General features: G+C 40.2%; 1 protein-coding gene across 5 annotated transcripts in view; it reads right to left on the minus strand.

Annotated features, from left to right (window-relative positions):
* The window catches only part of LOC147216390 (uncharacterized), a 41,488-nt gene that overhangs the window by 21,916 nt on the left and 6,934 nt on the right, over positions 1 to 12,638 (minus strand). For all 5 annotated transcript variants that reach the window (XR_015109133.1, XR_015109132.1, XR_015109131.1 and 2 more), the window contains exons 2-8: positions 6,638 to 6,697; positions 4,848 to 4,868; positions 4,086 to 4,358; positions 2,749 to 2,836; positions 2,415 to 2,644; positions 1,484 to 1,771; positions 375 to 553 (exon numbers count right to left, since the gene is read on the minus strand). Coding sequence is in view for 1 of the 5 variants with exons in the window: in XM_086177887.1 (XP_086034013.1) it covers positions 375 to 553; positions 1,484 to 1,771; positions 2,415 to 2,644; positions 2,749 to 2,836; positions 4,086 to 4,358; positions 4,848 to 4,868; positions 6,638 to 6,677 (1,119 nt within the window). In the remaining 4 variants the exon portion in view is untranslated. The remainder of the gene's footprint in view (positions 1 to 374; positions 554 to 1,483; positions 1,772 to 2,414; positions 2,645 to 2,748; positions 2,837 to 4,085; positions 4,359 to 4,847; positions 4,869 to 6,637; positions 6,698 to 12,638) is intronic.

The raw sequence follows: 12,638 nt of genomic DNA on the forward strand, positions 1-12,638 counted from the left end.
CTAACCGAATTGAGCGGAGAAAAAAAAAAAAAAAAAATCAAATTAACTTTTCGACAAGCGCTCGGCTTTTTCATCTTGAGGGAAAAACACTCTGGAGGACACAAACTCTTAATAAATGGATTTGTCGGGAGACAATGTTCCTGGATTAGATTGGCTGATTTTGGCTGCAACAATGTATTTCATATTACAGCTTCCTAGCTCCTACACTGGAGGGTAAGTCCGCCCTTAGTGGGATCAGTTATATGTGCGCTTTAAGAAACACGTCTCACAACAAGTGCAAATAATGCTCGGCGCACACTTTTTCAGCTGTCAGGAAACCATCGTCACAGCGGTGGGAAAACACAGACGATAGAAATGAATGAGCCGTGTGTTACCTGTCTGAAAGCCTCGCCTTCTCCCTTCCCGGCTTGCTGAGCGATGAGCGTCAGCTTTTTGTTCTTCTTGTTTCTCTTGTGCACTTTATACAGACAGGATAGCAAGCAAACCAGCAACATGAAGGCGATCAGGCTCAGCAGGGCCAGGATAGCGACTGTCAGGGAAGGCAGCTTGTAGGCTGAGAGCCATATGTGGATGAAACAGCAAAAAGAAGCAGAGAGAGAAATTATAACACTGTCAGTATGTGTGGTATTATTCACATATATTCGTTTATTTGGTCCATCCATCCAAATACGTATTCATTATTCGAATAATTTTACATTATAACATTGTCCTTTTTTGTTTTTTTATGGAAGGAAGTGGAACATCTTTTGTTTCAACACTGCACAGCTGTGACCACTTAGGTTTTTATAAATCCTGTTGTTGTTATCCTAATTTCTGCTGCATTTTATAAAGGAATATGAAAACATTTCATTCTTTTTCCAGCTTATTTTCCTTTTTCGTTCTAGTAATACTCATTTTGCCCATAGGGAGGCACCAATGATCAATTTTTTACTGTTTATCTATCTATCTATCCCAGTTTCCAGAAATAACATAAATAACAAAGCTATGTTTTGGATTTGGTACTCTTCAAAAAGTCTCCATAAAATTATATTTTGTGTCAACTAAAAGCACTGTTTACAGACTCCACTTAGCCCAAAAATAAACATTAGATATGAAGTCTTAAACCAATGCATTAATTTTATCCCTGAAAGGTTAAAGTCACTTTCATTTTCTTATTAGATATTTCATCCTCATACCAGAGTCCACTCCTGGCATTATGGTCAGTATGTGTCCGTAAAAAATGTAATACTTGCTTTAATAACTTTATTTTACTGGTTCACAGATAATTTTTGAACCACTGAAACATTTAAAGTTAAACATAGATACACAGTGACATAAAATCTCAATTGTGAAAAATATACACACACAAATACTCAAGACATCATTATACGTCAGATTTCCATCCTTTTTGTTTTTTTTAATTTCCAAAATATCACTTGGTAAAACCAGAAACCCAGAGAGTGATCAAAAAGATTGTCGGTATACTCCTATTTCTTAATCTTACCCTCGACATCCACGTAGACGTGTGCGACAGTAAACCCAGATAGATCCGTAACTTTGAAGACCCCAGAATCTGCCATTCGGACTTTTTTCATGAGGAGCATGGTTCCCTCAGCTGACAGCCGGCCTTCCAAAACGGGGTCCAAGGGTGTAATCAGAACCCCCTGGTCCAGGACGACTCGATCCTGGTTGTCTGACTTGGGCCTATAGACGACATTGACATTGGAGTAGGGCAGGAAGAGGGGAACCTGGAGGTTCTCTCCGTGGGAGAGTCTAATGAAGTTCTGGTGCTCTGTTGAAAACCAAAACAGAGAAATATGCACTGAATATATATGTTCAGGAATATAATACAAATCGGTCACCAAATTAAAATTTCAAACTTATTCAGCCGGTCAATCCGCGGGCCACATACAGAGACAAACAACCTCTAGATCTCTCTGGGCAATTCTTTCAATTTTTTCCTATTCACAATCTCCATGTTTTCGGACTGTTGGAGGAAGCCAACAAAAGGAAATCAACGCAGATATGCAAAGAACATGCAAACCCCACACACAAAGAAGTCAAATCAAATTAAAACCCCTTCGTGCTGGGAGGCATAACCGCTAATCACTGAGTCACTGTGCCGCCTTCAAAACTAATCATTTAATACTTTTGGTACAACTTGCTGAACTCACATTTAAATGTCATAAAGAAAATGTGTGGATAAATTGATGTGTTTCCTATATAAATGCAGAACAATCCAGTGTTCATACTAGTCAAAAAAAGACAATATGGCCACACAAAAAGCCCAAACTGATATAGATTATAACCCCAAAGTCATGCGTGATCACAATTAAACAGCTCAACGGAGTAACAGCAAGTCACTGATCTTCGAGTGACTGATCGATGACTTAAATCAGAGATGATAAGCCGAAGAATTAAATTCCTCTCCTCACCTCTGACATTCAGACAATTCCTTCTCCGGACTTTGCCTTCCCGGTCTATCACCGTGAAGCTGCCCTCATCCGACATCCTGACTGAGTGCAGCATCACCCGTTTCTCTGACACATGGAGACGCCCAACATATTCCTCCGCCAGCACCGTCGTCTGGTTGTACAGCAACACGGCCGGAAGCTCCGTTGCATGCTGCATGTCAGAGTGATTGGTATGATGGATCAGACTTGGCCTGGAGGGTCCAGATAAAAAGAATCAGTATTATCCAACCTTATTCTTAAAAGACCTCTATCTTATCATGTGTTTTTAAATGTTTCAGCCTCCACGTGACTGTACCTGAAGGAAAGGACAATCGGGCCTTCAACATGGTTGAGGTAAATATAGTAGGAATCTCCATATTTCACAACTTGCTCCAGTGAACAATCTGAGAAAGAATGAAATTAAATGAATATACAGATAAGTACAGGGCAGGATCTTTATATGGTAGTCCCAGTATCCACTATCCATTGGGCAGCGTGTCAGTTTAGCAGCGACCAGTGGCATGCTTTCAGGCGAGGCATACGAATATATTATAATGTATTTGTATGGTGCATTAATAAATGTACTTTCTGTAGGATTCCAAAAATTTATCATTCAAAAAAAAAAAAAAAAAATAGCTGAATTAATGTATTTCCCAATCAAATCCAGGTTAACCAGAGGTGCAAGCTTCACCTAACCTCTGCACCCGCAGTCCCACACAAACTTGCCCAGCTGTTGCCAATATAATATTTGAAGAAAGATTTACTGAATTTTAATTATACAACAACTTTCAACAACCTGTGTATTATCTTGAATTTTCATGTATGACAGAATTACTGTCGTTGATTGGACAATAAACTGCAGAAATCACAAGATGAGGCAGACAGTATGATGTCACACCTCAAGAGGGCGCACGTGGGCTGACAAGTGCTTATGCTGTCGTCCTATAAGCAACATAGGACAAAATAAATAAGATAATGATAATTTACAACAAAATAAGAGCATCTCATGAAGAAGGATAGGTTCAAATAAAGGTAAGAAAAGAACTTTTTTGTTAATTTGAAAAAGAAATTGACCTTATGTGTATTATTCCCTCCTGTTTCTTAATCCCCCCTTGATGTGCAACCTGTATTAAAACTGATCAAACCACCAGTATTAAGTTTTAAAAACAACTAAAAGTTTCACTGACAGTAAAAATCTTGTATTTGTTTGTATGAGTTGTTTAAGACAAATTGGGATCTATCTCTATCTGCTCAAAAATAATGTTCTTTCTGGGCTAAATAGGATCCTGCGTATGTGATTGTGTGTGTGACAGAGGAAAGCTGATTAGATATAAAACCCTATCAGTAGTTAATGTGCACGCAGCCAATTGAATAGAGAATAAGATACTCTTTTGTGCTCTTATTATTGTAAATCTGACTGACAAGGGACTGGCAACAACGGTTCATTTAACATTATTGACCTGACCTTTTGGGATGACAAGATTAGCATATGACAATATATTATAATCACAGGCTTGGTAAGGCAGAAATTTGCATATAACTCACTTTTCCATCACATAGAAATAGTTGCCACCTTGGAAAAATTAGGCTGACTATTCAAAACAAGCAGAAAACACTGTTCCAGCAGGGATGCAAGTTCTGCAGAAACTTTACCTCTAACAGTCAGGATGAGGTGCTTGACTGTGTTGGGGTTATGGGTATTTTTGATAACGTACATCCCTTCGTCCCCTTTCTGCACATCCTCCAGAACAAGGTGGCCAAGAGAGTTGAGATGACCCCGTGGGTTCACCACATTACCCGCTTGAAGAAGAACCACCTCTGACAATGCATTGGTCCTGGATTTGAACACGACCTCTCCAGCGTCCCCGGGGGGCACATCGATGTGGATGTCCTCGCCGAAGAAGGCTTTCCTGCGTTCTTCTTTGACTAGAATGGAAAAGGAAATATACAATTCCATGTATACACTGAGAACTTTTTGACCTTTATGCATTATACATATTCTCCTATTTAGGAGATCTACTAAATAGATAAGGCAAGGCCCTATCATATTCTATCCTAGCATATTAGGCGACATTTTAAGCTGTGCCCCCTTTGTATTTACATACAAAAAATCTGATACACATGAATTCCCTTGCCATGATAAAAATCCTGTAAATAATTAAACTAACAAATAGAAAAATTAAGAGTGATAGATTATAAATACAACAAGGGGGTCACATAAAAAAAAATGCAAACATAGTAATATTTATTAGCCATTGCTTTCAGTATGAGCTCCTTAATTTTAAGCAGTAACTGGTTTTAATATAGTTATACTGAAGCTTAATTTTTTTTCCCCCTAGTCTGTGGTACCCACTGGAGGCCACAACAGCCTTAGCTGAAACTAAGTTTGCATATAAAAAAAGCATGGTATTTTACCTTTCAAAGACGCAGACACAACTGGAAGAGAAAAACAAAAGTTTATATAAGAAATACCTTTGAGCCAACAATTGAGACAAGTATTTCTAAAGCATGCTGAGTATATTTGTTCTGAATGAAAAATCACACAACATCCAAAAGTGACTACTAAATGTACAGTGAGGCAAAAAAGTATTTCGTCAGCCACCAATTGTGCAAGTTCTGCCACTTAAAAAGATGAGAGAGACCTGTAATTTTCAACATATGTACACTTCAACTATGAGAGACATATTGTGAAAAAAAAATCCAGAAAATCACATTATCTGATTTTTTTTAAACACTTGATTTGCAAATTATGGTGGAATGTAAGTATTTGGTCACCTACAAACAAGCAAGATTTCTGGCTCTCACAGAACTGTAACTTCTTATGTAAGACGTGCCTTAGTTCTCCATATGTTACCTGAATTAATCAGAATAAAAGACACCTGTGCACAACCTCAAACAGTCACACTCCAAACTCCACTATGGTCAAGACCAAAGCTGTCAAAGGACAGCAGAAAGAAAATTTTAGTCCTGCACCAGACTGGCAAGACTGAATCTGCAAAAGGTAAGCAAGTTGGTGTGAAGAAATCAACTGTGGGAGCAATTGGAAGACATACAAGACCACTGATAATCTCCCTTGATCTGGGGCTCCACGCAAGATCTCACCCTGTGGGTTCAAAATGATAACAAGAACGGTGAGCAAAAATCCCAGAACCAAACAAGGGGACCTAGTGAATGACCTGCAGAGAGCTTGGAACAAGAGTAACAAAGGCTACCACCATTAACACACTACGCCGCCAGGGACTCAAATCCTGCAGTACCAGACGTGTCCCCCTGCTTAAGACCGTACATGTCCAGGCCCGTCTGAAGTTTGCTAGAGAGCATTTGGATGATCCAGAAGAGGATTGGGAGAATGTCCTATGGTCAGATGAAACCAAAATAGAAATTTTTGGTTAAAAACTAAACTTATTGTGTTTGGAGGAGAATGAATGTTGAGTCCAAATAACACCATACCTACTGGGAAGCTTGGTGGTGGAAACATCATGCTTTGGGGATATTTTTCTGCAAAGGAACCAGGACAACTAATCCGTGTGAAGGAAAGAATGAACAGGGCCATGTATCGTGAGATTTTCCAGTGAAAACCTCCTCCCATCAGCAAGGGCACTGAAGAATCGTGGCTGGTCTTTCAGCATGACAATGATCGCAAACACACGGCCTGGGCAATGAAGGAGTGCCTTCGTAAGAAGGATTTCAAGGTCTTCGGATTTCAACCCCTTGAAAATCTTTGGAGGGAATTGAAAATCCGTGTCGCCCAGCGGGATGTTCCAAAACATAAGGTATATAAGAAAGTATTGAGATTAACTTTTGTTCTTGACCAAATACTTATTTTCCACCAAAATTTCTGAATAAATTCTATCAAAATCAGACAATGTGATTTTGTGAAGAATTTTTTTTTGCATTCTGTCTCTCATAGTTAAAGTATACCTATGATGAAAATTACAGGCCACTATCATATTTTTAAGTGAGAGAACTTGCACAATGGATGTCTGACAAATGCTTTTTTTTACCCCAATGTAAAAGCCCCCCATCATTAAAGCTAAAATAGCACAAGCTGAACTAGAAAAGAAGAAAAAGCAAATGAGGAATGGAAAAGGGGGCAAAATGTGTTCCTTTGAACACAGTTTCTGACTCAGCTTAGAGGGGGGGGGGCCTTTTTCAGCCACCGAAATTTCAAACCCTCTCTAAGTGACCGTTAGGCTTCTGCTTACCTGTCCAGACCAGTGTGCAGAGCACCGTGATTACTCTCATCTTGAACAGTCAGTCAGGCTCTGCGAAAAAAAAAGACAAAAATAAAATATGCTTTTTACCGCAGGATTATGAAATAAAATAATCCAATTATTAAAAAAAAAAAAAAAAAAGTACTGTCTTTCCTTTCTGGCTGTTCCCCTCATGGGTCACCATAGCCAATCATCTGCCTCCATCTAACCCTCTCCTCTGGATCTTCTTCTGTCAACCACCAGCCTCACATCCTCTTTCACTTAATCCAAAAAATTCCCGTTTGGTCTTCTTCCAGGCCTCCTCCCTGGCACTGCCAAACATTGCATCCTTCATTATCCCTCCTCTGTACTTGTCCAAACCATCTCAGTCCGACGTGATTGCCTAATATCCAGCGTGTGCTGTCTCTCTGCCTCATTCCTGAATAAGTCCACCGTCCTCACTCCCAGAGAGAATCTCCGCATCATCTCTACTGCCTCCTGCTCTGCATCCTAACTTTTCCCCTGGATACATTTTTATTCTTTACACAAAGATGGGATAAATATGAGAATGAAAATGGTCAAAATGGTAAAGGATTTCATTGATCAAAAAAAACCCATGGCTGGAATACAAATAGAAGCAATATTCAGTGTAAGCAGAAAATTACACATCCCTATTGATTCCCATCCGTCTGCCTGACAATAATCTGCCTTCAGTGGTTGTGGAAGTAAGAACCTGGTTTCTGGAAGACTTTGGAGAGAGCCTAAACCAGAAAAACAGTTTCTCTGAGCAAAAATACCATGTAGAAGCCAGGGGTCAGAGGACAAAAACAGGGTTTATTTGAGAAGATCAAAAGCCAACTGCATCTAAAAAAAACAGATGTTAAAGCACAGGTCATAGTGTGACGGTCACAGACAGACTGCACATGTCCCTGCCTTGGCGGCCACAAGTCATCCCTTGTTCAAGCTTGCTCACGCAGACGGATACTCGCATACACGCACGCCAATACAGACGATTGGTTTTACACGCAAGACTGCAGAGCGGGGTGCTGCTAACAAACTTTGCCGCTCGGGATTACTTGGGATTGCTGTGGACAAGGAAGTGAAATGAGCGCAAAAGGCTTAGCTTCTTTATTGTGCTTCAAATAATTGTGAACTTGCGTACCTAACGTAGCCTGTCGGATTGGCGTCCCTTGTTGTCAATGAGCTTCTCCAGGGTGGCATCCAGAAATAAGGGAACGTTTTATTGGGTTCCCGCCACGATTAGTCATCACCATGACGCTGCCAAGTTAGACCAGACTGACACAACCCCGATCAAGCCGCTTCTGTTTCTATCCCCAAATGCACAGTTATATTGAATTACATTTAACTATCCCTGGTCAATCTGCTGTTTAAACGTCATGAAATGTCATATGACGCACCACTTTCTGTTATGTTGTCATTTGTGTTTTGTTGACTATGGACCTTTCATGTGGTAATAGTGCTGGTAGCCTCCTTTATGTATGACAGTCTAGTCCAGTGGTCGGGAACTTATGGCCTACGAGCCATATATGGCTCTTCCGGTGATGTCGTATGGCTAACAGATAGACAACTAGTTTATCTGCGTCAACTCTCATAACAGAAAAGATGGGGAAAAGAAAAAAAAGACGATGATTATTGGGCTGCGGTGACAGAGGAATTTGCATTTGGATCTGCGCTGGGGCTTTTATGGCTCTCCCAGTCAAAAAGGTTCCCGACCTCTGGTCTAGTCCCATGTCTCGGGGAGAGTCTGCTTTACCTTAGTGCATTTGTCCTTGCTGCTATTTGTTCTCTACTTTCATTAAAGACCCAGCAAGGCCCTTTTTGAGTCAGATTTTTGATTTTGTCTAGTGCATCTAACCGTACTGCTATTTGTTCTCTGATTTCATTAAGGGATTGAGCAAGTTATTATTGAGTCCGGTGTTTGATTTTGTCCGGTGCGTTTACCCTTGGTGCATTGTGGTTTTCTGTTTAGATCGGAGACTTAGCAAGTTTTGTCCTTTGAATATGCTGACAGTCTGACCTGGGTTTTCTGGTAATTAAACATTTTAGAGTAATCTCTCCTCTGCCTCTGCATTTTTGGGTTGATCCACCAATGCCTTGCGTTGTCCGCCCATCCCGTCACATATAGACCAAAGTTTGTTAGAGACATCTCTGAACTCAGAATACTTTAATTGATGAAAGTGCTCAATAATTCAGAAATTCAAAATACACATTCCAGTTTCATAACTGGAAAGTAAATAAATTAAGAAGAATATAATTCTTATTTTGATCGTCTCCTTACTTGAATACAGAGAATTTTAGATCTGTCTGTCATTTACAGTTACCTATTCTGTCACCTACAACAACATAAGACTAAAATAACCTATACAAGCCATGAAAGTATTAATTCTTTCATTCATTATCTATGCCGCTCAACGTGCAGTAAGGATCGGAGGGGTGCTGGAGCCTGTCCCACGTGTCATTGACTGAGGGGAGAGGATGACCCTAAAGCTAATGTTTTTTTAAAATTGCCATTTTCATCTCCTAAAGTACATACAGCTTTTGCATTTTCTCTATTAATATTCTGTTTGTAGAACATTACTAAAAATATCGAGAGTTCTATTATCTCTTTAAACTTTGACATTTAAGGGGATGTTATTGTCTAGCTACATAAAAACAATATTAAAATCTGTCAAAATATCTTAATTTGAATAACTTTCACTTGTAGGCCGCAGTTGCTGTTTATGCCACAATGCTAACCGGGTAGATACGTCACAAGATTCCTCTAGTTCTGGTTCTCTGGATTGCTCCGATTGCTCTCGTTTATTTTTCCCTATGGTGCAAGAGCATGTCATGTGTGCAACCCTTCCCATTTGAACCCCAGAGAGATGTGTGCAAGGAGGATAATGCTAGTGACAGAAGTCCAAATGAGCTTCAAAATAAAGCCGGGCAAAGATGCGAAGAGGCAAGAGTTGGCAAAAGTCATTGGTGTGTGTGCGACAACTGCGTTGCTGTGCTAACAGAGAGAGACCATCTGTTGTAAGTCGCGCCATTTTTTGTTATTGGCTGCTCACTGTAGGCTTACAGACCGCTGCGCTGACTGACCAGGTGACTCATCGTGAGCTTAATCCATGATCGTGCTGCTACCCGGTCTTTTGTCATCAGATGCTACTTCTCCAGCAGCGGCTTGTTGACATCCTCGCAGAAACGCTCCTGCCTGTGGTGTTTCTTCAAGCCGACTTAAGTCATTTCCAGAGGACCTTTTGTATGCTTGTGAAGGAAAACTATAGGCACGGTGTTTGGTTTTAGTGGCCTTTTAAAACTAGCAGCACCTGTGAGCTCTTTCAGCAGCTTAGGTCAGCTAAATGGATCAAATGCATCCAGACAGAAGCAGCGAGACCACTGACGCTTACCCTTCGGATGATGTGTACATCAACAAGTAATTTCCCACTCCATGCTTCTCTTCTTGTCCCTTGAAAAAGCTACATAGACTTGCATCACTCCCTTTGTTTTACACCCAAAACCATCACATTATTACCGTTGGTACCAAACTGTTCAGAGTGAAAGTTAACACTAGCGGAAAGCCAAAGTTCTCAGAAGCAACCTTCATGTGTCATCGTCCCAGAATCATTGCGCTAGTAGATCAATGGCTGCACTTGTAGGTTAAAATATGTGCCAGGAATTGCGATTTTTAAAGATATAATTCTTTATGACTTTTTAACAACACATTCTAGAATGAGACAAACATTAAAACATATTTCTACCAACTTACCCCTCCCAGGCGGGGTTCACTTTCAGCTTCAATTACCCAGACTAAATTATCTAATGAACCAAGAACCAGATGGTGGACAGAAGATCAGAAAGGTGTCACCTTGCTTGACAAACCTTGATAAAGGCGGTGAGGCAAAGGAGGTAGAGCAATCGTCTTTGGAACTGAATATTACTGGTTCGATTCCCGGCACCCAAGTGTTGTTGAGCAAAACACCGAACGCCTAACTGCTCTCCTGGTGCTGGTGCTCAGCATTCCCACTGCTCATGGTTCATCCATGATGGGTAAATTGCAGAGAATGAATTTCCCCATGGAGAATAATCAAGAATAATTCATTATTATCTGTCTGCTGCTCAAGAATAAAGACTTAAGACTAAATATTGTTAAAAGACTGTGTTAAACTATCAACTCAGCTCACATCTTAAGACTAGTTTTTAGAGTCTTAGGTCTTAGCGTACCTAGCGAGGCTGGGTTGAGACCAAACACTGTGAGTCTCACATCTGAAGACTTTGCAAAGATTTTGAAGACATGCGGAAAACAATAACTTGGCAATTTTTTGCCACCGTGCAATGGTGTCACCGGGCATTTACAGTGCCTCTGCTATTTCCGTCCGAGAATATGAATCAGAGAAACTTTATTTGTTCCCAAGGGGCGAACAAGTGGGCACAAGGGATAGCATAGCAACCTAGAGCAGATGAACCTCTATAAATATTAAAAATAAATATAAATATATAAAATAAGGGTAAACTAAAAATTTGATTCTATGTCTACCAGGTGTCCAGTTTGTTTGTTGATGCAGTCTTACAGCGTCAAAATGCTAAGACTTGATATAATATCTTACACGTTTGATATTGTTGTAAGCCCTAAGACTCGAAAAGACTGAGTTATGACTGAGCTAAGACTTAAGACTACCAGCTCACATTTTGCAACTAAGATGATGGGAGCATGCTGCAACTCCGCTAAGACTGCCCCACGACTCTTGAGATTTCTTTAAGACTGCCAGTTTTAAGTCTTAAGGAATGTTTTCCTGGCTCACTATGGACTCTTGAGTACCACCTAACATTTGTTTAAATGCTTGCCATATCGATCCCTTGACAAGCACAGATTATCCATGTGGGCTGTCATGGTTACTTCCAGGAGGAATAAGCATGGTGACAAAAACAGCTCACATTCCCTCAACATATTTTCTTGAACATCACAAAGAAATGTAGCTCAGTTGGTGCTGGCATGAAACCATTACAAAGAGGCATCAATAGAAAAACGTCCTCCACAGTAACCAGATCCAATTGGGCACCTTCAAGATGTGCTGGAACAGGAACATCATTGCGATGCCGCAAAGAATTATGGAAGTACTTAAGACAACAAGGGGTCAAACGCAGGATGACAAGGGATGTTTTTGACTGAATTAGGGAAAAAAAAAAGGAAATGGATTCAAACTAACAGAATAAAAAAGCAATCGCTCCCAGCACTGCAGGGAAAAGACCAGACTATCCTCTGCATTGTGTAGACTTAATAAAATCAAAGAAAACAATACAGGATTTTGGGACCAGGCAATAAAATAAGTAATAACTTCTATGATTCTGGCATCTAACACTTAAAGAAAATGAGATAATCGAGAACAATATGGAACATCTGGATTTCATTAGCTAACCCAAGATTTGGCTTGTAGGACACAGTGTTTCGGCAGTAACCACAAGGCAGCTACAGTAGTTTGTATTAAGGGGCATTCACCTCTTCTGCAACTTATCACAATGTGAAATTTCTTAGGTCCACATCTTCTGTGATTAAACATATATTTTGAGTTTTTTGAGTATTTTAGAATCAAAAAACTGGGATGAAATGAAGGTGTGTATTGGTGGAAATATGATTTACTATCATTCATTATCTATACTGTTTCTCCTGCTGGAACCTACCTAGGTGTCATTTGGCAAGAGGCGAGGTTCACGCTAAATCGGTCAGCAGTCGATCAGCGTCCACATAAAGAGACGTGCAACCATTCACTCCCTTGTTCATTGGGGGCAATTTAAGGTCTCCCATTAACCGACAAGGTTAGTCGGGGGAAACCGGAGAAAACCAAGGAGACATGAGAGGAACACGCAACACAGAAAGCTCTCCTGTTGTAATTGAACTAGGGACCTTCTTGCTGTGATACTGAAGCACTAACTACTGCCCTACCGATGATTTCCTATTAGTTTCATAAAACCTGAAAATAAGTTGTCTGCCTCTGTGAAACTTGGCCCAATTTAC

The sequence above is a fragment of the Fistularia commersonii genome, chromosome 30, assembly GCF_037954325.1.
Source record: "Fistularia commersonii isolate RoL2024-O1a breed Wild chromosome 30, RoL_Fcom_v1.0, whole genome shotgun sequence".
NCBI classification, from domain to species: Eukaryota; Metazoa; Chordata; class Actinopteri; order Syngnathiformes; family Fistulariidae; genus Fistularia; species Fistularia commersonii.